The sequence below is a fragment of the Odontomachus brunneus genome, unplaced genomic scaffold (assembly GCF_010583005.1).
Source record: "Odontomachus brunneus isolate Ranch 3 - 2012 unplaced genomic scaffold, Obru_v1 Obru_scaffold_073, whole genome shotgun sequence".
In the NCBI taxonomy this organism is placed as follows: Eukaryota; Metazoa; Arthropoda; class Insecta; order Hymenoptera; family Formicidae; genus Odontomachus; species Odontomachus brunneus.
This window is the reverse complement of record NW_022639523.1, coordinates 449,217-473,355: the sequence shown is the minus strand read 5'-3', so window position 1 is coordinate 473,355 and position 24,139 is coordinate 449,217. Positions and strand designations below refer to the sequence as shown.

General features: G+C 46.0%; 1 protein-coding gene across 8 annotated transcripts in view; it reads left to right on the top strand.

Moving 5' to 3' along the window:
- LOC116847088 (fasciclin-2) overlaps window positions 1-24,139 on the top strand; it is a 112,136-nt gene that overhangs the window by 61,585 nt on the left and 26,412 nt on the right. For 7 of the 8 annotated variants that reach the window (XM_032821703.1, XM_032821706.1, XM_032821702.1 and 4 more), the window contains exons 1-2: window positions 22,527-22,785; window positions 23,852-24,023. In XM_032821703.1, coding sequence (XP_032677594.1) covers window positions 22,542-22,785; window positions 23,852-24,023 — 416 coding nt within the window. In that variant the 5' untranslated portion in view covers window positions 22,527-22,541. Of the gene's footprint in view, window positions 1-22,526; window positions 22,786-23,851; window positions 24,024-24,139 lie in introns of those variants that run through there. The other variant, XM_032821707.1, reaches the window with a different exon arrangement.

The window sequence follows — 24,139 nt, the reverse complement described above, 5'->3', positions numbered from 1 at the left end:
TCTCTCTCTCTCTCTCTCTCTCTCTCTCTCTCTCTCACTCACTCACTCACTCACGTTTTCCCTCTTGTCCCTCCTCGTCCCCGTTGCCATCTCGCCGTGGCGGCTGCAAGCTCCATTGTAACGCGTCCGCTTGTAATGAGAGCTTACGTAGAGTCGCATTAATTCAAACAAGGTGGCACTTAAGCGCCGCGGACAAAACAAACGGAGAATAGCATAAGCGACAGAGTTTGTCTCTCGCGGGTTTCTCTATTACTATAAATATTCAATAACAGAACCGCCGTAATTGATCTGTGTACGTGAACGAAATCGGGCGGACTTTTAATAGGGCTTTCTCTGATTATATCGCGGTCGTTTCTTCGGCGTTTTGGCGTGAATTGCGTGATGAAAATTTCATACCTCGCTCAACATGTGGTTGAAATCGAGCTTAACGGAGAATCGCGTGAATTATGGCTATAAGTTGCTAAATTATGTGGTTTTGGCGCGAGGCTATTATTGGTATCGGAATAATGTGTCGAACGAGTGGCGCACATAACGATGAGCGCAGTTTCCCGTGCGCTTCCTCCGGTTATTTTCACGCTGGCGTGGCTGCGCCTTCCTGCCTCGTGAAATAACAACGCAACGGGACGATTGTGCGCGCGAGCAGCGACACGACACCGAAAGTCCTATCTTATAAAAGAGCAACCTTTTCTTACAATCGCGAGCATCGACCTGATACGACCTGCGAATTTCAGTCACGTCCTCGTGCCCCCTGCGAATCGCATTAATGACGCGCCAAGGCGAGACGAGACGGCAGAAGAACGGGAAAAGACGAGCAAAAGAGAGGGGATACAAGTCCGGGCAGGAGAAAATCGAATTTGATATTTCCGTTCGTTTTTCGTCGGCAGCACGTGCGCGCGTGAAAATATCGGCCTGCCTTCACCCTCCTGCGCGTCGCGTGCGAAACGAGGATTTCTTATCTGCCCGTGCCTCGCCCGAGTTCCCTTCCTCTACGCTCTATTTCCACCCTCGATTCCATCCTCGAGGGTGAAAGGTGGAGGCGGACGGGGACGAGTCAAGGGGGACGAAGACGAAAACGCGAGGAGAACGGGAGGAATGCGAAATGGCAGCTGCGGCTAGATATCCGGAGGCCGGCCCGGAGAAAGTTGTCGGAGAGGCCTCGCAAGAAGCCCGCGACTGAATTATTTAAGTCGCGGCCCTCCAACCCTCCCGTCCCGCCTCGCCTCACCCCGCCCTCGCCATTCTTCCGTGTGCCACCGTTTTATTCGCCGGGACGATTCTCTCGAGGAAATTTAATTTCACCCTCGGCAGCGAGAGAGGAGAGAACGCTGAAGAGCAGCAGCCGCAGCGCGCACGCCAGCGCGGGCCGCCTTTCGTATACGACGAGACTCGCGGACTCTCCTCTCTTCTCCTACGGTCGAAATGCTTTTAATTGGCCGTAGCCGGGCTCGTTAAAGGAGAATTTACGTCGAGGGTCGCGGAGGAACGAGATTGGAAACGAAAAACGATGCGCGCCGCTCGTCGGCCGCGCGAATTTAAGAGGAGGAGCGCCGTGGGAGTGTCAGCGCTGGGCGAAAACGCGGCGATCGATGACAATATAAGCCATTGTGTGTACACAGTGTGGGTCGAGACAATTAAGCGCGCCGTGGTGAATTATAAGGGATGAGAACTATCATTCGCAGACGCGCATTCGCGGTGGTATTTTTCCATCTTTACGAATCGCGCGTTTTTATCGTTTTTCGCGAGTCCATCTCCCACGAGAGCGCGGCTCCCCGCGACTCTTCATTTCCACGCTGAGAGAATTTCACCCTTGTTGTTGCTCGCGGAATATTGATTACGATATTCAGATGCTCGATACCGCGCGACGCGATTTTCTCCACGACGAACGTTCGCGCTGTTTGCAGATCTGATTTGCTACGCTCGCGGAGAACCAGAGGGAAAACCACCGCGAGTTTGCACATGATTCTACACTCCCTTTACTTTCGATTCACGAGCGACGATCGCCGCGCAAGCACTACCGTCGACTTACTCCCCGACGCGGTGGAAAAAAAGAAGAGAGGAACAGCGACACGCGGAAAAAGCCGGAGGGTCGAGGGGAAAATATGGAGCGGCATGGCGGGCATGGCTTCCGCAAAATTCGATGGATATGCCGCGCTGAGCTCTTTTAATTCCCCGTGGGCACAGACCGTTCTTTTTTTCCGCGAGCACGTTGGTTAAGGGACTTCTTTCGCACGCGTGTATCTACGCACGCTGATGGTATCGGCGAGCACGATATATACCGGGTTTCCACTTTCGCCCACGTTTGACATTATCGTTAGGTCGAACAAGCTCGAACTTGTAATTAGTTGCAGCACGGAAACTTTGCCCACACACATCTGTCAATATGTCATTATAGACGCGTGGAAACTTGGAGCGCTTCAAGCCCCGCGAGAAACTTAGACGCACGTCGAAAGGGACTGTATCGTTGGAGCTGTCTTGACCACGACTGCATATTTCGTTCGAGGAATTAGATAGGCTTCAGTCGGGAGAAACTATCGTCTTTCTCGATAATGCCGCCGCGTATCGTAACATTGTTGCGAGTCGTGACAAGTGAACGTCCAGCAAATTCAACCGTCACGTGGAAAGACAGCCGAGCAGATTTAATTACAATTCCAAGTTTAATAGATTCGCGTTCGTCAAATGACTGCGCGATTCCTCCAAAAGGGCGAGTTTTCTTTTGTTTTAATGAGAATATCTAGATTTCTTTTCTCTTTATTATTATTTTTGCAGGAGAATTTTGAAAAATGTAATATGAAATATATCTAACTTATTAGGTTGTTGCATAATTTTTGTCATATTTTTGGACAAAATCTTAATATATTGAAATAATTTTCAAAAAGAATTTATTTGATTAATAACATATCAATCATTATTATCTACAACATGCAAAGATAGAGTGCGCAACCAAAGTAGCAACGTACTTAAAAAACAAGACCAATAACTGTTTTGTGCGCATGGAAGATAAGTGCACGAAATACGACAGTAAAATTACGTAACAACCTAATATTACGAGTTGAAGAAAAATACAACAATTGAAGTGAAAATCAAAAGGGATTTGCCACGAAACTCTTCCGGATATCTATCACTTTTAAGAGTTCAATAACTACAAACGCTACTACGATTGTTACAGTCGTTAAATGTCCGCCCGAGAAACTGCGCTTTTTTCTTCTCCCGCAATCACTTTCTTCCAAGACTCCGAAATGAATCAGTGATGTGCGATCGCACGACCTCGCACAGGACACCCTGTATGCATACAGACTCGGCGACGATCGGTCTCGCCGCCGCCGCCGGCTCGGAGAACACGCGAAATTAATTCGCCGCGGCGTTTCCGCCCTCTCATGCGGAACGCAACCCCCGCGGGGGCTGCGCTGCCGCCGTTTGTCCAACTTTTTGCATTGCAGACCGGACGTCCAATTTATTGCCCGGCACGAGTATACCGCGCCGCCGATATTTGCTCGCCGGAAAACGCGCGATCGTTCGCGGAAGGATCGACGTTCCTGCAATTGCAATCTCGATGCGCGCGATGCGCGTCATACTTGATCCCACCGGGTGCATAAATCAACGTGGGCGAGTGGGCTCGCATTATCCAGAGATCGCCGATTTGCTTCTCTCTCCTCTTTCCTCTCTGTCTCTCTTTCATTCTCTCCGCTCGTGAGATAAACAAGCGATAACGCCACCCGTAAATTTCGCAAAGAATGCGCGCGATTGCGCGCGCCGAATTCCCCTCGCGGAAAAAGTCCTCCCTTACGCTCCATTGCGACACATCAGCATCGCTTAGGCAAACTTTGTTGACATGCCTGAATTAATCATCGTATTACAATGTCGGGCATGCAGCGCAGGAAGCATTAACGGGAGCAAAGTACATTTAATGGCCGACAAAGGCTTATTATATCGAGCGCATAAATCGCCCTGCAACTTTCCCTTTTTATCGCTAATAGCGCATCTTTATCTTCAGTCACCGCCATTTCCCACGCGCCGTAGGAAACGTAAAGCGAGACGCGCGCTTTTGTGCGCTCGCCGGTATTTAATGAAAAGCGTATTTGACGTCAGGGCAGCGGGATATTATGGCAACCCTTTGTGCTTAACGTAATATATTTCCATCCACGATAAACGCAATATTTCAGTAATCGCGGTCGCAACGACGCCGGATTACGCAGCCGCCAAAGCAATTTGAAAATGTATTTACCCGAAAATCGCAACTCGCGCCAACCACCGGACGAGAACTTTGCTCCGAATTATCGCAAATTTCCGCGCGGCGTCCCGGAATTATTAAATACTTATTAGCTATAAACTCGTCCGCGCCGCAGAGATTCGAGGGAGCAATTTGATATTCGCGATATGTGATATTGTACGCGAGCAACTCGCGATGATTTGCGGCATCCGAGCGAAAATTTCGCCGCGGAGTAATTCAATCGCGGACAATTGTATCGCCACGATAACGTAACGCCATCGCGGAGCGGAATATCAATCGCGATATCTTCTTTCATTTTTTTTTTATTCCGCCCTTGAAATTAAAATCGGAAATGAAAATCCGGGATATCCGTTCGAAATTAGCATGCACCGCTCACTCTCATCAGCACTGACTGGGAGCGAAAATTAGCACTAACTTATTAGCGCGGCCGGCGCATGTGTGCGCGCTTTTCATTCCGCCGGAAAGGTCCGGCCGGAATGAAATTCGCCCGCGGCCGGAAAGTCTCGGCTCCGCGCATTGTCCTCAATCTAATTTACCTTCCGTCCAGCGTCAGAATTCCTCGGTTTTCGCAACTGTCGAAATTCTCCGGCGGTCCGTATCACGATCCGCGAGACTGACGTTTAAGCGGAAGTTGCCCGGTTTGCCGAATCGTACGGTCAGCAGCTCGGAATTTCATCGGTTCATAATCGGGCCTCCTGGAAACGCCGGCGAGAGATGTGGTTGCTGATGCGAATCTAGATTCTTTATCGAGCGCCAACCTCGAGCAAGGCAAAGAACAAATATTCTTTCCTCGTGTACACAAAAGTACGTGCAATCTCATATATAATACATATTTACAAAAGGTACGTAATACTTACGTACACTGTGAGAGAGAAAATAGTCGCTCCAACTAAAATTACTGTTATTTTTTGTCTCAACCATATCTTTCTTGGTTGTTCCAACACGAGAATGATACACTGGAAAAATGATTTTTGTATTTGGGTTTATAAAATATTTAGTACGATTTGGTTATACTATTGCCATGTTTTTACTTATATATTATTGAGAAAACATAGCGGTAATACCATTTCTTTGTTGCGCGCTTATCAAACATTTAGTTGACCTTATTTTAACAAAATTTTGGTTCGACAACAATATCCTTTCCTTAAAGTTAATAGTAATATTAAAGGTTATTATCGTATAACGTTACAATAGAACTTAACAAGAAAATGGTTTTCTCGACTATAATTTGTAGTAATCATTTCTCTATGTAATTATACATATATTTTACAGATGTCAGATATTTTTTCTCAGTGTATCAGTCAGATGCGTTGTGTGTTTGTGTTCTGACTCGTGAGACGCAATTAACACGGGTTGATAAAAATTGCAACGAGTGCGACGATACAGATAGGTGAACGTCCGTGGCTCCCTTTGTCACTTCCTGCCCCTAGCCACGGTTAATTTGTCGTACTTGCCAATCACTCGTGGAGCATCTCCGCACATACGCACGCGCACGTGTCGATAGACAGAGCCGGGAGACGCGACTAGGGACAGACGACGATGGAGCAAGAGAACGGTCCGATAACGTCCGGAAAATTGATGGAAACCGGCATGCGCTAGCGAGACACGGTCGTTGCGTATATCCCGGGAAAGCTGCTGCTGCTGTGCTGCCTGTGCCCGCTCGTGAATTAGGGGAAGATAGCTTTTAGTCGGGGCACCATGCCGTCACCAGGTGCACGCCCGCCAACTCCACGGACTACCGGTATATAGCCAAACCCTTTTACCGAAATTGCCGGATATCGTCCCCTACTGCGGCAGTCCCCTTCTTCCCCTTTTGCCTCGCTCCTTGTGCCCACCATCGGAGACCCAGCCTACAGTCCTCAGCGACCATGTCTTCCTTTCCTCTCCCTCATCCGGTGCCGTCGTTCGGGTAAGCAGGTGTCGCAAAGTGCATCGACGAAAATTCTACGGGGAATATCGGTGTAATCCGCCGCTTCCGCTTCCGTCATCGACGTCGACCATACTTCTCGCTCGCTTCCTGTTCCCGTCAGCCGCGAGAACTTCGGACTCGCGCAAGCAAGTTTATCGCGTTATACGAACTTTGAAAATTTCATTTGCGGAAAAACGACTTTGACACGCGCATTCGCGAGAAAGAAAGAGAGAAACAGAGAGGTATGGAAGAAGAAGAAGAAGAAGGAGGAGGGTGAGAGAAAGACGGTGAGTGCGCCGTATATCTCCGGAAAATTGTTTTTCGGTCGGAGGAAGCTTGGATGTGGGCCAAGGCCCATAGCGCGATAAGAGACTGCAGGTGTCATGTAGAGAGACGTTTGTGCCGTGCAAAAAGAATGCACGAATTCATTTCTGATGATTGTTCCGATCATTCACAAGGTCTGAATATTTTAGATACTTTTACACTCAGGATGATAGTTTCTATGAGACATTATTAAATTAGAAACAACGTATCTGAAATTTAATTTAACGTGAAAATCGCAGGATCTTCCATTCGTATTAATCATTAAATGGTTGTAGTTGTGTAAAAATGATCCTCCTATATAGAATACATTTAAAAAAAAATGAAGGTAAAAATTTGATATATGATTTCAAAAGTATAAGTAGCATTGTTCTTTGCAATCGTTTGAAAAGTCAAGCGCGATCAATCTTCTTTTCTTTGAGGGTATTCTTTGACAAGCTTAGCTTTTTAAAGAAAATGAGTGAAAAAGACGCAACCAATATAAGAAATGGCGCAATTGATAGAAAATAAAAATTGTCCTTAATTCATTTTAGGCGGCTATAAGATACTTGCTTAAGATATTTTTTGTTCATATAGAAAAACTTATAAACTATATATCCATTGATAACAAAACTTAAAAAAATCATAATATTGTGAGTTGGAACATTTTTGCACAACTATGACCCAAGATAAATCTTCTCACATATTTTTGGTCGTTGTATGTATTTTTTATATTTTTACCACCATATATTTTTTTAAACGCGGTGATCACTCAACATGCGTTTCTTGCGAAACATTGCGTTGCACGCATAAAAATAAACCGACAGCAGCGCAATATTTTCATTGTAGTGCTCCAAGTACAGGTTCTCGGACAGGTCCTTTGTTCCCTTTCGCTCAATGCCGCGATATCGCGAATACTGTTGTGCAACACCGAATATCAGTCACGATATTTTTCCCCATTCAAACCTTGAAAACGGTCCGAGAAGCTAGCTCGAAATACGTATACTACACGGAAATGCTTTCCCACGATCGCCGTCGCGACGCTGAAAATACTTTCGCTACCACGTGCATACTTTTTTCAACCCTCGTATAACCGCAATCTCTAAATGGCACTCGATACCATCGAGGCGCATATGGCGGCGAAACTACCACCAGAGGCTTATCTATGCGCATTGTGCATCCATACGGTTGTAAAAGCACGCGGTGTTTCGCGTTTACGCTAAAAAAGAGATGACGTCGCAGATAATATGTGGAAAAACTTCATCTCTCGATGCTCGCAATCGTGATTCCAGCTGCGACTATGCTCGAATTCTCTCTCGTTTACAAAAATTATATTCGGTTATACTTGCTACATGAGTTCGTTTGTATATTTTAGCTTTATTTAATAAACATTGTGTCCCGCGGGACGAGAAATTACTCGGAAAACGGCACGCTTAAGAGCCAATATTTGCAACGCACGACGCAACTACGCTCGCTCCCTCGGGATTAAGGCGTTTGTCTGCAAAATTTATACGCGGACGGATGGAAAAAAGAAACTTCCGCTATATCATTATACGAGCAGCACACGGTGTATCCGCCCACAATTTTCCCGTACGTGCGCTTACGCGAACGGCGGCGCACGTATCAGGGCGTAAGACACAGCCGTGGCGGCAGGACCGGAAGAGTCAACGTCCCGGATGCTTATCTCTCCCCCGGCATTATGCAGAAACTGGCATGGCTGTGCACGGTATATTTTATGCACTCGCTGAATGTCGAATAAACGGGGGAATGCATTGTGAGGAGGTGATGGTGTTGAACTGTTTCAATACGTCGCGACGGCGATGATAATCTCTCTCTCTCTCTCTCTCTCTCTCTCTCTCTCTCTCTCTCTCTCTCTCCCCCCCTCTCTCCTCTTTTTTCTCACAATGACCCCGAGATACGTTTGTGTATATACACAACAAACGCCAGACACAATATTTAGACGATACTCCATTTAAACGATAAAATCGAGGCGAATATGCGGACAGAGCGATGGCACGATACTATGCGCTCCCATACCCTCGAGGCTTGTTTATCTGCATTATAGAGGAGGTTCTAGTGGGTCTTCAGCCGTCTGCACCGAACGATATCAATTATGTACCGACGGGATAAAGACCGTGTGAGTAACGATATTCTAAGAGACGTTACGACGTCGCGACGACTAACGGCCGGATAGTAAGTTACGCTTCGCTTCGTACCGGATGGCTCACTGCTGCTGCGGCTGTATGATATGTATTTTACATTATGTTGTATGTCTATACAGCGCGTGTATAATACCTGTTAAATAACATGCATGTCCTGCGTCACGTTAGCCACTCATAAAGGGATGAAAAGACGAACTGTGCAACGGACTGTGTAACGAGAAAATAGAAAAGCAAATTTGCAGCAGGGATATTGGAGATGTTAGTCGAGGAGTTTACCATCGAACGATCGCGTAAGAAGAAAAAGCAGTTGCACTAAATTGCACGTGTCACTCACGTGTCCGCTCCAAAATTTTATATCGCAACTTAACTATCGACTAAAATAAACGCTTCTCGTGTTCTTGTTCCTCCTAAAAATCAGAATTTACAGAGACGCGACACGGCGCGTTTGCTCCGATTTCCCTGCTCGTTTCCGCCGAAACGTTTTTCGTTTTGTGTGTCCGCGTTATTTATTCTGGCGTGGTCTCTCTCTCGTTGGTGGTACACCGCGCGACGTCGGCTTTATCGGGATGCATTGCCGGTTCTCGCGTAAAGACAAGTCGCGTTTGAACGTCTTCGCAGCTTAAACGATGACTTTTACGAGCTCTTACGTCATGAGCGTTTCGCTCTGTTTAGGAAGAACTGAGACGACCGCGCTCACGTGCGCCGACACGCGTGTATTCGGCCGAATGCGCGCCGTGTAAGCGCGTGTAACTAGTCCTGCCGCGGCGAGGCGAACAGGTTTGTCTCTAACGAGCCCTGTTGCTTTTGAAGACGCCGCCTCTTAGGGACGTGGCTTCGCATACGTGCTGCAGCTTTACCGTATCGCGGATTACCTGATGCTCTTTGTACCGTCTGCAATTGCAGGCTGCTTAAAGCTGAGCTCAGCCGAGTCCACGCGTTTGTAGCTTTATTCTAAACATTATTATTCTCTTGACGGCAGTGTTTTTTGATAGTCTGTCTGTATCGAACGTTCGCGGTGAACGAAATTGCAATTAGCGTAGGAACGACAAAACGCGCGATCCCACTATTTCTCATCGAACTAATTGAATTGTGCGTTTTAAAAATATTCCACAATTCGTTCAACGTTGTCACAGAGAAAATTTGAAAGACGAATTTATGGAAGCGCGCGCGACGCGTAAAATAAATTGCAGCGTCGTTTGTACTTGCACTAGACATTTCTGGAAGGGTTCGTTGTTGCACGAAATGTTAAAGGAATTCGTGCGTGCGAATTATTTAGCTCGCGAACGTACGGATAGTGTGAATAGCAGTAATCGCGTTAATTTGACTTAACTCATTCGCCAATACGTGTATCCGACTAACTAATGGAATATGCTACTGAGAAACTTAAAGTTACGGGGGTGCATGCCTATACTATACAACGCTAATATCGACTGCGAAACTGCGGGAATCGTGGAGTGCGCGCATCCGCCGAAAATAGAACAGCCCGCCGAATTCGCGGTACATACAGAGTCGAACTTCAAATTCAATTTTCCAAATGCTATTTCAGTTTTCATCTCTCACTTGGTTCTAATTTCCATCTCCGCGGTTGATTCAGATCAAACTTTCCTGTTCTTACTCTTTCTATTTTTTTTTTTAATTATAAAATATTACCGTCCCTTTTCTATTGGTTCATTCGCTATTAAACGTTATTTTTATCTTTTAAGTATTTGTAATACACCCCACCTATTATATAGATGTACTTTTGTAATTTAGATTTCTACACCGAGAAAAGAACACTTGAAAATTTATTTAAGGGATATAGAGTTTATTCACAGAAGTAAACTTTACGGAAAAAGGCTTTATATCCCACAAAATTAATTTTCAAGTTTTTTTTCTTTCAGCGTACTCTCGTGCATAACAATTACACTGAGTCCTCTTAGCGAAAATTGTGGATCGAAGGAGAAAGGGATAAGGAAGTACGTCAAGTGACGAAGATGCGGGATATTGAGTAGATGTCGCAAAAAGCAGGGCAGCTATTATGTCGTTACGCTGCCGCTCGCAAATGATATTCCGGAATTTCATCCGATAACGAAAATCTCATTACGTCCGCGTGGCGACTGAAGCTTCTTGTTAATATCATGGCACGCTACCTTCGACTAAATCATATTAAGGACTAATTTCATTCCTCGCGTAATTATATGCCAGTTGTATTACCATGGGGCTTTCCGATCTATTTGATATCGTTTTAAGCTTTTTCCAACGAGAAACAACGCGCAAGTACGTTATCGTGAGTTAAAAGATTCCTTGTTAATTCTCTGTATTATAAATATGTACAGGGGATTGATATTCTAGACCACTAAATAAATTATATTATAATTTACGTTAACAATTCGCAGATGACCTCCATTTTTCATTACGCATTTTTGTAATAAATAGAAAAAATAGCCACATCTAAAATTACAAGAAAGTTAGGGAAAATTAGGGAATATATATTGAGGCACAATACTATATCATTATTAATTATTAGTACATTATATTAATTATACTAATTAATTATTAATAATATATTATTTTAAATTAGGGTAATAATGAAACACAATACAAATGTCCGAAATGTCGGGGAAACGTCTCTTCAATTTTCTGTGACTTGATAATTCATCTGTGCTGAATTTTCACCCCCGCGTTTTTTTCTGTTCAGGAATCAAAACAGGCTTATTTTCAGCTTGGCAACAATGCAAACTGTTCAACGTTCTACGCGCTCGTACGTTACAACTGTCGATAGTACCGCAATTTCCAAGGGCGATTATTCTTGTAAATTCGTAGCGTTAAATATCGAAGCGCACCGTGTGTTCGTATATTTTTACAATTTTCAGCGACGCCGTTGAGAATTATCGGGATTAGCTCCAACATCGAAACCCGTGCCGTGAGAATATTTTTTTCCGACGGGGAATTCTCCCTGTCACACTGGATCGACAAAATCGCACGTTAAATTGCGTTACGCGACACGGCGCTAAATAATATTCGTCGCGTCTATAAATTTTCCTTGTCGAGCCTCCCGCTTCGCTTCACGTCACGTCGGACTATGTTCATTGATTTTCCAACGCGCCCCCAACTTCTTCAAAATAAAATGTCGCTCAGTTTTGCCTTGCATGACACGCTCCAGCTGTCATAATAATTTTTGCAGCGGCCAAACGATGTCGGAGCGAGAGAGAGAGAGAGAGAGAGAGAGAGAGAGAGAGAGAGAGAGAGAGAGAGAGAGAGAGAGAGAGAGAGAGAGAGAGAGAGAGAGAGAGAGAGAGAGAGAGAGAGAGAGAGAGAGAGAGAGAGAGAGAGAGAGAGAGAGAGAGAGAGAGAGAGAGAGAGAGAGAGAGAGAGAGAGAGAGAACTCTGCCGCGCACATACACATATTGTACTGCGCCGTCTGAAACTTTCCTCGGCATCCCCATAAATTTCCAGCTCACGGTGTCAAAGGCACGCTTGTACTTCGACATATTTCATCGCGGTCGTAAGAGATCGGGGGCTCGCTATCCATTCCTCGGAGACGCCGCCGCGACATTCATAAACACCCGATATCGCGTTCCATTCCTCAAACACGGACGGCTCCCCCTTCGTCGTCGTCGTTGTCGCCCCTGAAGAATTTGTTTGTCTCGCTGGAACCGCGTCGATGGGTCTGCAAAAATGCCCTCTTTGCCTGTCTCCTCGGCGGCTCCGTGCCATTTTATTTGCGCCGCGGTTCGAAGATCTTCTCTCCTTTTTTCGCAGAGTCAGCTTATTTTCCAGACGAACCGTGAAAAACACGCGAGAGTATCGCCCAAAAAGGAGAAAAAGAACGAAAGAGAAAGAGTAGCGTAGGGGAGAGAAGGGGACTTCATTACGCGGAGCCATACCTTTTGCTTACGTTCCGACTTTTACGTTAATTGGAACGTGGGGACTCTTTAATACGATAAAAGACTATAAATATTAGATCGAACGATACTCTATAAACTGGCTGTCGGTGTTTACGCCGCGCAATTTACGCGCTGATTAATTAACTCGTAGAGCAGCTTCTAGTACAAATTAAATTCGATGCGTCGCCGACGGCGGTATCACGTCTCCCTTCCATGTTAATGGATTTTCCCTTCTATGTTAATTTTATAATAAGCCAACAAATGCGCGATGTTAAATTCACGTATAATCGCGAGCGTTTAGCAACGTGGGAACCAGGAGCCATATTCGGTCCCGTGAAATCGCGCGAGAGTACCCAATTTGATCGTATCGATCGGTCGTTACCCCGCCGAGAGGAAATCCACGAAGGACAACGGACGCTGAAAGATGGATCCCTCGTGAATCCTCGCCGCAAGTCGCGGCGAAACAAGTCTGTCTCTTCTGGAACGGCCGGTGTTAATCGAGTCGTGGAGGAAGGATAAGTGAAAGGGAATGTAAAAGCGAGGAAGGTAGGCGAAAGGAAAAGAGGAGAGACCTCCGTCGAGCATTTAATTAGAGCGCCTATCTGCTACCCGGCGAGAAGCTCCGGCTGGAAGAAGTTTTTATCGCTCTCTTCTCGCGCGCGCGCGCGCGCGGCGCGTCTTCCCGCCCCCGAGGCTCTGTGTCTTCCGTCTGATTTATAAGGTTTCGTCGTTACACCTAGGCGCGTATATACGTATATACATGCGCACCCTTTGACCGGTCGGTAGGAGCAGGAGAGGGCGTCTCTCCCCTGATTCCCAGATTTAACGGATTCCCCGGGCTTTGGCAAGCGAAGCGAAGCGAGGCGAAGCGGCGCGGAGCGACGCGACGTGGCGCCGGCCGGTTTCAAGATTATCCTCCTCCACGGGCTTTCCTATCCTTTGTAGAAGCCACCCGAGCTGCTTTATAACGCGACAAAAAAGCCGCAGGTCGATTCACCGGCGGGAGTATCTCTTATGGGGGTCGTTATTAGCACTTAATGCGGTCTTTATGTTAACGAAGATTCACCTGTTACCGCTGTTTATGATCTAACCTCCTCTCTCCATCTTTCCTTGACGCTGTACTTTTTTGTACTTTCGCAAAAAACGCGCACGGAAATAATTACGCGAACATTGATCCCGCCATATTGCCCAACGTTTCACCGTGTTTGCGCTCATACGTGAAAATATTTTGGGCGTGATTAAATTTGAATTGAATTTAACGATTGTACATTTGTGTATACATTCAAAATTGCAAGAGTCGACATTTTATCCGCATCATGCTGTGTGCGTTACATTAATTGCGCATTGCTTATATTTTGCAAATTATGTAATATTCATTTATAACATTATAACGCGAATTAATATTTACAATGCACATATATTGTACTGACTAACGTACACACGCGCGTGCACGCAATGTTCGAGACGAATCTGTGTGATCGAAGTTATCGTCGGCCAAATTCCAATTTACTGCGATCGTTGCACTTTGCGCGTTATCACGCGACCTGCAGGGCAATCTCGTCTCTTTGTTGTGCAATCTCGGCTCGGTGAACGAGCTCGGAAGCCTTCGAGAAACACCCTTCGACCGCTTCATTATCCTTCCGCGCGATATCGGGCTACTTAGTCGCTACGAGCTCGAGACGACAAGATTACGGCGCGTTGTCGCGATCTCTCGCAGTATCCAGTCGACGATGCTTTCGATGCTGCCAGTCTACCAGACTTTTCCAGTCTTTCGTTCGATATATCGGTCGTTGATCCGAGCTACGGCGACGTTTGCTACCCTTTCGACCCCACGGAAAAACGACGTGTAGCTTTCCCGCTTTACCTCACCTTCTTTCCGCGACACGACGCGCAAAGAAGGTCGCACGTCGTGAAGTGCCTACTCGAATTTTATGGCTTCCTCCCATGGTTTATAGGGTCTTTATTCTTACGGGAAACTGCAGTAGCCTTCTTCCCGCGCGCACCGTATGAATATCTGATAGCTAATCATCGATCTGTATCACACTGCTTGACACATTGAAGGACACATTGCTTGCCAAGTGTCACTGCTTGACATATCGCAATATCCGCGTTGGTCATTGTGAGTTCTAGCAATGAGGCAATTTCCGGGGTGTTACGTCCATCACGAACACGAACAATAAAACACTCGGGTTTGTTTTCGTCGACAACACCGATTTCACTTTAATGAGACGAGCTTATATAATTCGCAGAGCATTCTTTTATCGACCCGACGTAATTGTAACTTTTGAATAATTACTTACTGAAATGTGCTACTCATATTACAACAATCATTGAGAATGATATATGATATTATAGTAATAATTATTGATTAATATTTAATTAATGACGTATGCAATAATTATAATCCATCGAATGTTAATTAATAATATCGTACAGGCGGGAAAACGAGACGACGGAGGCAACACCGAAAGTTTGTCCAGTAGACAACTTGTCTATGCATCTTTCTTCGAGGTTTCAAAAGTTCTATCGGCTCCCGGGCTACGGTGCAAAAGACTCGGTCTCAGAAGCCTTACCCATCGACACGCTGCAACGTTACCTTAATTAAATCGGCCGCGTGTTCCTCGCCCCCTAACGCCCTTAACAAAGCCCCTCTCCCTTCTCTCAGCTCTTCGTCCGCGACGAGCCCTTAACAAAACCTGCAGGAAGCACGATGTATTCACAGTTTCGTGCGGTGTTCCCCTCGCGAAATTCAAATGCTGCGTATTGTACGCCGTGCTCGACGTTACTCAAAGCGCTCGTAATCTCTGAGTGAAAGAAATTAACTAAGAGGAATTAACGAATTGGTAATGAAATACTATGGTGATAGATGAAACAGGAACGACGCTGTCTGTGAAAATGGATGTCTACGCTTGGGAATCGTTTATAAAATTGAAAGTAACGAGATATCCCACTGTTACGTTTCAAGTAAATTTATAACAACAGACTCATAACACACACACACACACACACACACACACACACACACACACACACACACACACAATACAGGCAGATGATAATATCTAAAAGCGAGACGTAGCGAAATTACAAATATGAATTCTCTAGTCGCGTTTCCTCCCCGTTTGCTTCATTTTTTATAAACTCGGAATAAATAAGGTAGTATTGCACTAGGGAGAAATATATGGAAATGGTTATTACCTATGTGTATTAAACACAACCACTGCGAAACGACGTGAGTCGCCAGTTTACATAAACAAAAGAAGGGTCTCCCGAAAGAGGACACCGAAGAGGTAGACAATATTGAGTTTGCCTCTGCGAGATTTCCCAAATGGCCAGCGTCGGAAAATTTCGATGGACTCGATCTCTGCGCGACCTTCTCGCTCCTTGCGCGTTCGATTCTGGCCCGACTTCTATTCCATATCGAAATCTGATCAGGACTTGTTCCAGTTTTCCACCTCTCAGTTAGCACCACCCCTCAGTTCTTCTCGATCCTCTTCGAATCGAATTCTTCTAGATCGAGTAACATGTCGCGGGAGTTTACCGAAACCAATCTGCCTACCTACCTAATCCTCCGGCCATCTGTACATATATCATGTAACACGTGCGTAAGCAACCGGTATACAGGCCGGACGCTTTGAGCCAAGTGTATACGCAGGTCGACCGGGCGTGGTTCTGCGATGGACGGACTAGGGGCTGGAGGAGGGTGATTTTGCAGCGCGAGTGTAATGGCGAGAGGATTCGGGAGGCCGAGGTCCACCTCCTGGATGTGTGTGCGTATGCATCAACGGCGAGGGTTGAAATGGGCGGCAGAGAGGCATTGAATAGCCCCTGGGGGTGGCTGCGCCAACAAACCCTAACTAACGTAAATAAGATGTCCTGGGAGAGGGGTAGATCTCGCTCGTTCTCTCTCTCTCTCTCTCGCTAGTTCGTCGACTCCTTACGCCGCGCGACCCTCTTCGGTTCTCTTCCCTCGGCCTTTATCTTCCTACACCACGCACACAGAGCAAAGCCTAGGCTGATGAACTAACCTGCCGGGGCAATCACGGGATTTCTTCGCGAAGGATTCGAGGACCCGAGAAAAGTCTCCCACACGTTTCCGGACCCCCGCGTCACGACGTCCTTGCGGCGGGACGTAGGCGTACGCCGGAAACGATGATTCTGCGAAGTTTCGAGGGTGAACCGATGCCTGGCACGGCGCTGCGCGATAGTCGGGGTGTGGTGTGAAATGATAATGAGCCTGAGAATCAGTAGTACTTTCACAGCATTGAAATAAGCTGGAAGCGCGAATCTCGTAAGATTAAAATCAGCAGGGAGGTTTTCTCAGGCACAATTTCACTTGTTCGTTTACTCGGAGCACTCGAGATGTTACCTCGAGGAAGCTTCACGAACTAACCAAAGTATCGATTTGCCATTCTCTTAATTTTCGGTATTCTAAAGCCGAAGCCACCCTCGACTCACCGCGATTAATAGAAGAAGAAAAAAGAACGATGATTAGATGTGTATAGGACTAATTTCACGTTTCATCCGAGGAATGCCTCTCATTCCCCGTGCCATAAAGGCATGTTGCTCGGTATATTTTATCGTCCCTTCTTCGTTCTATATATACAACTACATACCATACATATAGCCTTCATCATCCTGCAGCGTCAATATACCAATTCCGCGCGCGGCGACCAAAGTCGACCCCGACGTGCTCGGTCAATTATGGCGTTTCTTCGCGAGCGTCTTCGGGAAAGGACCCACCGACGTCCCTCGTATATCCCTCCACCCTCGTGAACACGCGCTACGCGCCCCGGAAACGATGAATTTGCGAGTCTCAGGGGTGGATAATGGCTGGTGCGGTACACCGTTGTAAACCCAGTCTGGGGTGGGAAGAAGCGTCGCGCGCGCGCGGTGACTCGGGCGAATTTGTGAAACGATTATAGAATCTGTCCGAGCGAGTACACGTGGAGGAGCGGAATGGGTGTCGGGAGCGAAGTCCCTGGGAGCAACCCCTCCGGTATTGTTGCTCTCTTTGGCAGTTCACGGTTCAAATGAGTTTCGTATGACGAAGTAATAGCGCGTCGCGACGGTGAACAGGCGTATTTTCTCTCGCGCGTAATGACGGCTGCACTCCGAACACACCATTAACGAACTATTGATGATAATATGTCTTTGTGCGACAACAATGAGCCGCCGTATCGTCAGCGTTTTCCTGCTCCTCTTTCGTTCGGCGTTTTCACAGACACAGGCGTCGATTTCTCACATAGAACGAACACGTGTTTCCGAGGGGAAGCCGGAAAATGATCCCCGTGTCCAGCTGTTTTCCGCATTAGATTCTCATGAATTCTCAAATACACAAACTTCAATTGCAGCAATTTAATTTTGTTGCATGTTCAAATAGACCACGATTAACATCAATCGACATCAATAAATACGATCGCCAAAATATAAAAGAAAGTGTTTTATGCATAATTAAAAATAATATAATTGTAAAATATTTTCCATCTGGAAACTTATAATTACATACAGGTGTATCTAACAAGTAATCCTACCCAAATATTACGCTCCGATTTCTTTCTAATTTGACACAAATGTAGGAGTACAAAAAATATTTAAGTCATATTTTTTCATTTTGGCCCACTTTGAGTTTCGCGGGTAGTTTATAGTTTTTTAATGTTCTCACTCTTATCATCAATATGTGCAAGAAAAATGCATAAGAAATAAAATTGAATACAGGATATAAAAGTTTTTGGTTTGCTGATTATGAATATAAAGTCAAATGTGTAAAATTATTTGTATAAATAATAACATATTTAAACAGAACATGTAAAAAGTTGAAAAAAATTATTTATACAAATAATTTCTCGGTTTGACCGAGATTCGAACTATTTTTGACTAACTTAGCACAGATTTGAAATATTTTCGTTGAAATCTCGGCTAAAGAAATTTAGAATAGTTCGTGTCTCAGCTAAGCCGATTTTGTTAAAAGTATTTAACTATATCCTGTATTCAATTATATTTCTTACGTATTTTTATTGTACTTGATGATAAGAGTGAGAACATTAAAAAGTTATAAGCTGCTCGTGAAACTCAAAGTGGGCCAAGATGAAAAAATATGACCTAAATATTTTTTGTATTTCTACATTTGTACCAAATTAGAAAGAGTGTGCCTTTTGGGCAGGTTTACTTGTAAGAAATGTATGAATTACCTTTAGAACAGGTGCATATAAATATATAATGATCGTAGGAGACGCGGCATACGACCATAATTATTATGAAAATATAATTAGGATAAAAATAATTAACGATTCTCATGCGAAAGAACTTATGGCACGACCGTCTATTTTCTTATCGTCGACGAGCCAACTCAACAGATAGTATCGAATAAATTCATTCCACCGGAAACATAATTGCGATTTATGTTCTGCTATTGTTCGAGGGGCGACCGTCTGTTCGCTCGCCCCCTCTTGAGACACATTTCGGGGCGCCCGAACGACTACAAGAAAATCTCTAATTCACCCTAGTCGTCGCGCGCGTGCCCGCCTCTTCGCCTAAGCGAGCCGGAAATGATGAATTTGCGAGTCTTATCGCGAGAGGACGAAACGACGTCGCTCGTGACAGTGTGAGAGTGGCGAATAAATAAGCTGTCCTTACGGGCAGGAGACAATGCTGCCGGGGACGTAATCCTTACGGAGCCATCCTCCCTTGATTGCGGAATCTCTTATCGGAAATGACGGAACTCGTGAGAGCAAAATTAGACTCGACCCTCGAACGGCCACGGCCCGAAGAGAAACGAAGGCAGGGTGCGTTAGACGCGGCACTTGCCCGATTTCGTCCTGCGAAATTTTCTCAGATAAAAGGATGCCGTCCTCCGTGTTCTCTCTTCGTCAAGCGCGACGGGAGACCACTCAAGATCGCGAATTTCAGCCTCGAAATGAATGAAAGCCTGCGTAACGCACGTCACCCACGCGTCTGCTCGGGAATTATAACAGGGTCCCACAGTGTTCCGCGCGCAGCATGTCGAGATGTAATCTAACCGAGGTTACAGTCCTTAGAAGTCGCGTCTTTCGAGACTGTCCTTTGATCCGCGGCGGTTGATAACGGGGCGAAAATGCATTTTCGACTCTCCGAGTCATTGATCAAACGACTTGATTGTGACTGTTGTACGTAATGGACGAGAGGCACAGTCGGGGACAATTAGCGTCGGGCTAGGAGGATTTAACGCTTTCGCCGTTCACACAGGCCCGAAGTTTGAGCAAATTTTGCGATGCAAATGCCGGCGATGTTGAGCGCACGTTGCAGTGTCTTATCGCGATTCTCTTCATGGATACTTCTCGACTCGAATGTGCCTGTTCGCGAAACTTGGCATAATCTGTAAGCTCGACGTTTTGCGTATGAATATTCGAGAAAATGAGGTGGAGCACTATCGTGCGCATTAGCGTCGAGATGTGAATATCGTCTGGCGTGTCGTCGCGAGCAACGGTTTAGCCGAAAGTTTTACACGAGTCTGCACTGTGACGAACAATTTCATCTGGCGGCAGATAAGTGAGTCATTAACCGGAAAGCGATTCGGCCTAGATCGCACCGAGTTGTCCGGGGACAACTCCATGTTTCTCCGGAAAATCTCCGAAAATATGATAAAATCCAGAAAGCTATGAAAATTCGTTTCACATTTCTCCACGTTTTTGTTTGTCCCTTTGTTAAATTAACGATCTATCCGTTTTATGCAGTATAGCCTTCATTATTATCCGACGAGTTAATTACGGTGAAAAAAATGAGTTTCCGAAAAAAAGAAAGATCTAAAAAGGCTCGGGATTAATGAGCGACAATGCAAATTTAAAGGCAGTGGCTTTGGGAAAGTTGCGCGACGCGATGTTGAATATGCTCGGCTGATAATTGTCGTATCCCGCTGCATATAAAAGTCTGATAGGCCACCCCGACTAGCAGAAAGACCAAAGATGTCGCGAAAGCAGCTTAAAGTTTCCTTACCCTTGCGAGTTCGCCGGGAGCGAAGCGGCGCGCCGACGAAATCCTTTAATTGACCGCACGCAAGAACTCATCTCGATGAGTCTTAGGCCAATTAAGGAAGTTGCTCCGTTATGAAGGTTTGTAACCTTTCCGCGTCCTTGCGCGAGAGCTATTACAGAAATTAACGGGTCCTCGTTGCAAGAGGTGCATTTGCATTAACCGCGATGAAATAATCATCTTGCAGCGATTTCCCGGACGTTCGTTTTCTCTTGACGTTTATTTAAACGTTAACGGTGAAAATAATTAAATTAAAGTTAATGGTAACTTGTCTGGAAAATTCACGATAAATTTCAGAGAGGGAATGCCATAACAGAATTTATAACAACGTCGGTAGATTACCTTTATAATTTCACGGCATAATTTCTATTCTCTCGTTATACAGTTAATGATAATTATAACTTTAGGAGGAGCATAATTATTATTTCGAGAGAAAAGATATATATATATATATATATATATATATATCAGCTCGTATTTTTAATAATTTCACGGATGGTAAAAAATACGGAAAAAATATATATTGGCAGTGTTACGAAACAATTTGCTGTATTTCGTAAGGGTAATTACGTGATATACATGAAAATATAATTCGAAAACTGGTTCATGTTCCGAATAAGTTTAACAGGTGGCAAGCTAAAATTAGAACCGCGAAATTAAAGTGTTTATTGTGAGTTTCTCGAGCAAACTCTTTAAATTTCATATGAAAATTCCCGCTCTGCACCGTCGATGTCACTCACGTAATATCTAGCAACAGCGACGACAGCAGGTCGCACGGAAGTTTTCCGTGAAGCGAGAGAACCAGAGGGAGGACGACTTTTTTTCCGCCGGCAATTTGCGGCGGTTTCAATTTTCGTGCCGTTGTCGATTACGTCAGACGCGTCGACCTGCTGCGTCACACGCGAGTCATTCGTTCGTTCGTTCGTTGGTTAGTTCGCTCACGCCAGCGGCGTATCCCCATCTCTACCTCGCGTGAGCTCGCTTTTTTAATCCGCATTCAATTATTTTCGCAGTATCTACCGCGGCGCGGTTTCAGTATTTGCGAGATCAATTGTTACAAGAGCTGCGCGGCACGCCGTGTCCCGCGTGAAAAAAAAATCGTTTAGGCGAACTGGCCCCGATCCTGTATTTCGATTATACAGCTCGCTCATCGCATTGTTCTCGATTTGGGATTTTTCTCGAACTGGCCGTTCGATTTTTTTTCCCTCGCACATTGTGAAACGTTCGCGCTGTCGATTCACGACGATCGTGCATGCATGCACGCGTGCATATCCTGCGTGCGTGCTCGCTCGCACGCACGCAGAGAGCGATCAGCTGCTGATGCAAAGCGAATGTAAACGAATGTAAACCTATTACCGCCTCGTTCAATCCGCGTGAAACGGCGAAATCGACCGAGACGTTTGCAATGTGGTCACTTATCCCGGGCATAAAGCTTCCTTCCCCCTGTAATTAACCGCGCATCCAATCGTAAATCGGGACTCCTTCCGCATCCCGCGTTGAGAAATTCTCGCGGACTTAACGAGTAGCTGCAGTTGCGGCAGCTGGCTCGCCGTAAATTCGGTAATGATTCCCTCATTGCGCCGTTACTTCCATTCGTCAGGTAACTCGGGCTTACGTGCACCAAGTTAACGAGCTAATGAGTTTGCGGAGTCGGCACGGAGAGTAGAGACAAGCGGGGTAGAAAGAGAGCGATTCCGCATTACGATGCTGCTGGTGTATCCGGATGACGCGCGGCGAGGAGAATAGGGGGAAGTAGACGAGGAGGACGAGGACGAGAACGACGACGACGACGGCGACCAGGAGGTGGCGGAGCGCAGGAGTAGGAGATGGTGGAGATGGAGGTTACGGAGCGTTTCCCAGTTAGGGCAATTCCGCACTTTCGCTCGCCGCAATTAATTAGCTCAATTCCCGCTTCCTGTTGTGCCCGACGCCGTCGGGTGTCAGGCGCCCGTCGTGCATGCACGCATTCCGACGACGCACGCATTCCGTCGCAATAGTTGACGTACTCACGCACGCGAACGAGCAAGCATCCGAAGGCGTTTTAAGCTGCACACACGGAAGACGCGACTATGAACGCCGAGATGACATCTATCTGCCTCTCGGTGCTGTGCATTTACGTGATGGCGGCGACAACGCCACCACCGTCGTCGTCGCCGTCGTCCTCGCTGTCGCCGTCGCCGTCACCGTCGCCGTCGCCGTCGCCGTCACCGTCGCCGTCGCCGTCGCCGTCGCCGTCGCCGTCGCCGTCGTCGTCGCCGTCGTCGTCGCCGTCGCGACCTTTGGAAACGACGTCACCTCGTCCCACTAACGTGGGTAAGGCCATAACCAAGCGAGTTGATTTCTTCGAGGAAGATCCTTCAATTGTGACTAACAAGACAGTTTAGCTGTGTATTGTTTCTCTTTTTATTCGTTAGATTCTTATTGCGAGAGTTTTTTAGGAAGATGTCTTCAGGAAGTTTCAATGTGCGCGATATATGTGTGCGAGAGTATCCTTTGTGTCTTGAATTACACGTGTTCTTAGATATCTTCTTTTATCTCTTACACGAAGATATTATAGATATTTTAGTTTTTCATAGAAATTATTCAGAATTTTACTACGTTCTTGGATCCAGGATACACAGAGCAAGGTCTAAGGAGCATAGTAAATTTCGCTAGAAATATAACAAGTTTTTTTTTTTCTTTTAATAGCACATTTTAGTTTCTAAAATATAAGTAACAGTGAATTACTGCGTAATATCGATCTCTTCCTCGGTTAGGAAATCCCACAGAAATTCTTACTATAAAATTTTCTCGGTGTAGTAAAGTATCTTTGTGTGGAATTACAAAGAAGAAGGCGAACAAAGTGAGAATACCAGAGGTCTCATTTTTTTCTCTGTCACAACTTCTCGCCAAGGTGAATGAATGATTGCGATAATAAATCAAAGGTGGTGCGTGCAAATGGAATTAGCAAAGATCGTAGGAATTTAAAACGGTGTGCTTCAGCAGCAAACGAGAGAAATTGCCGGTTCGAGGCGAGGTACTTGAGGTAAATACCGTTGAAAATTGGAAGGGACGCGTCGAGTAAGCCACTCGCACTTTTCTCACCAGCGCGAACACGCTCGCCGTCGCGAGATCCGGTGTATCGCGTCAAGAGAGGACGTCGCTTGTGTGTTCGCGCGACGTCTGCAAAAATAAGCGATCCTCCGTAGAGTGCCTCGTAATCGTATCATTATCGGCGGATTACGTGCAATCACTCCGGCCGACCATCGAGTCCCCGGTGTTTTCTCCGTCTCTTACGCGGCTACTGCGGTTGCCCTTATTACACACACACACACACGCACACATTCGTGTCTCCTGTCAGCGTAATGACCGACCACGTTCTTGGTTTTGCTTCTTGCAGCTTACGCGAACGCGATAGAACCGCACTTGCAGATCCTGCCGAGCGGCGAGACGCAGTCGAAACCGATCGGCTCCAGCATCATCCTCACGTGCAAGCCAAAGGTGGACCAGCCTCAGCTCATCGACAATATGCAATGGCTCGACACGAAGAACCAAACTATCGAGCCCCTCAAGTAAGTCGATTTCATCGTCACCGGCTGTCTCTTCTTCCTTTCGCTTACAAATTACATTTCCGAGGCGGTGCAGGAGCAGTCGCGCCAATCAGACCGCTTGTCCTTGCATTTCTCTA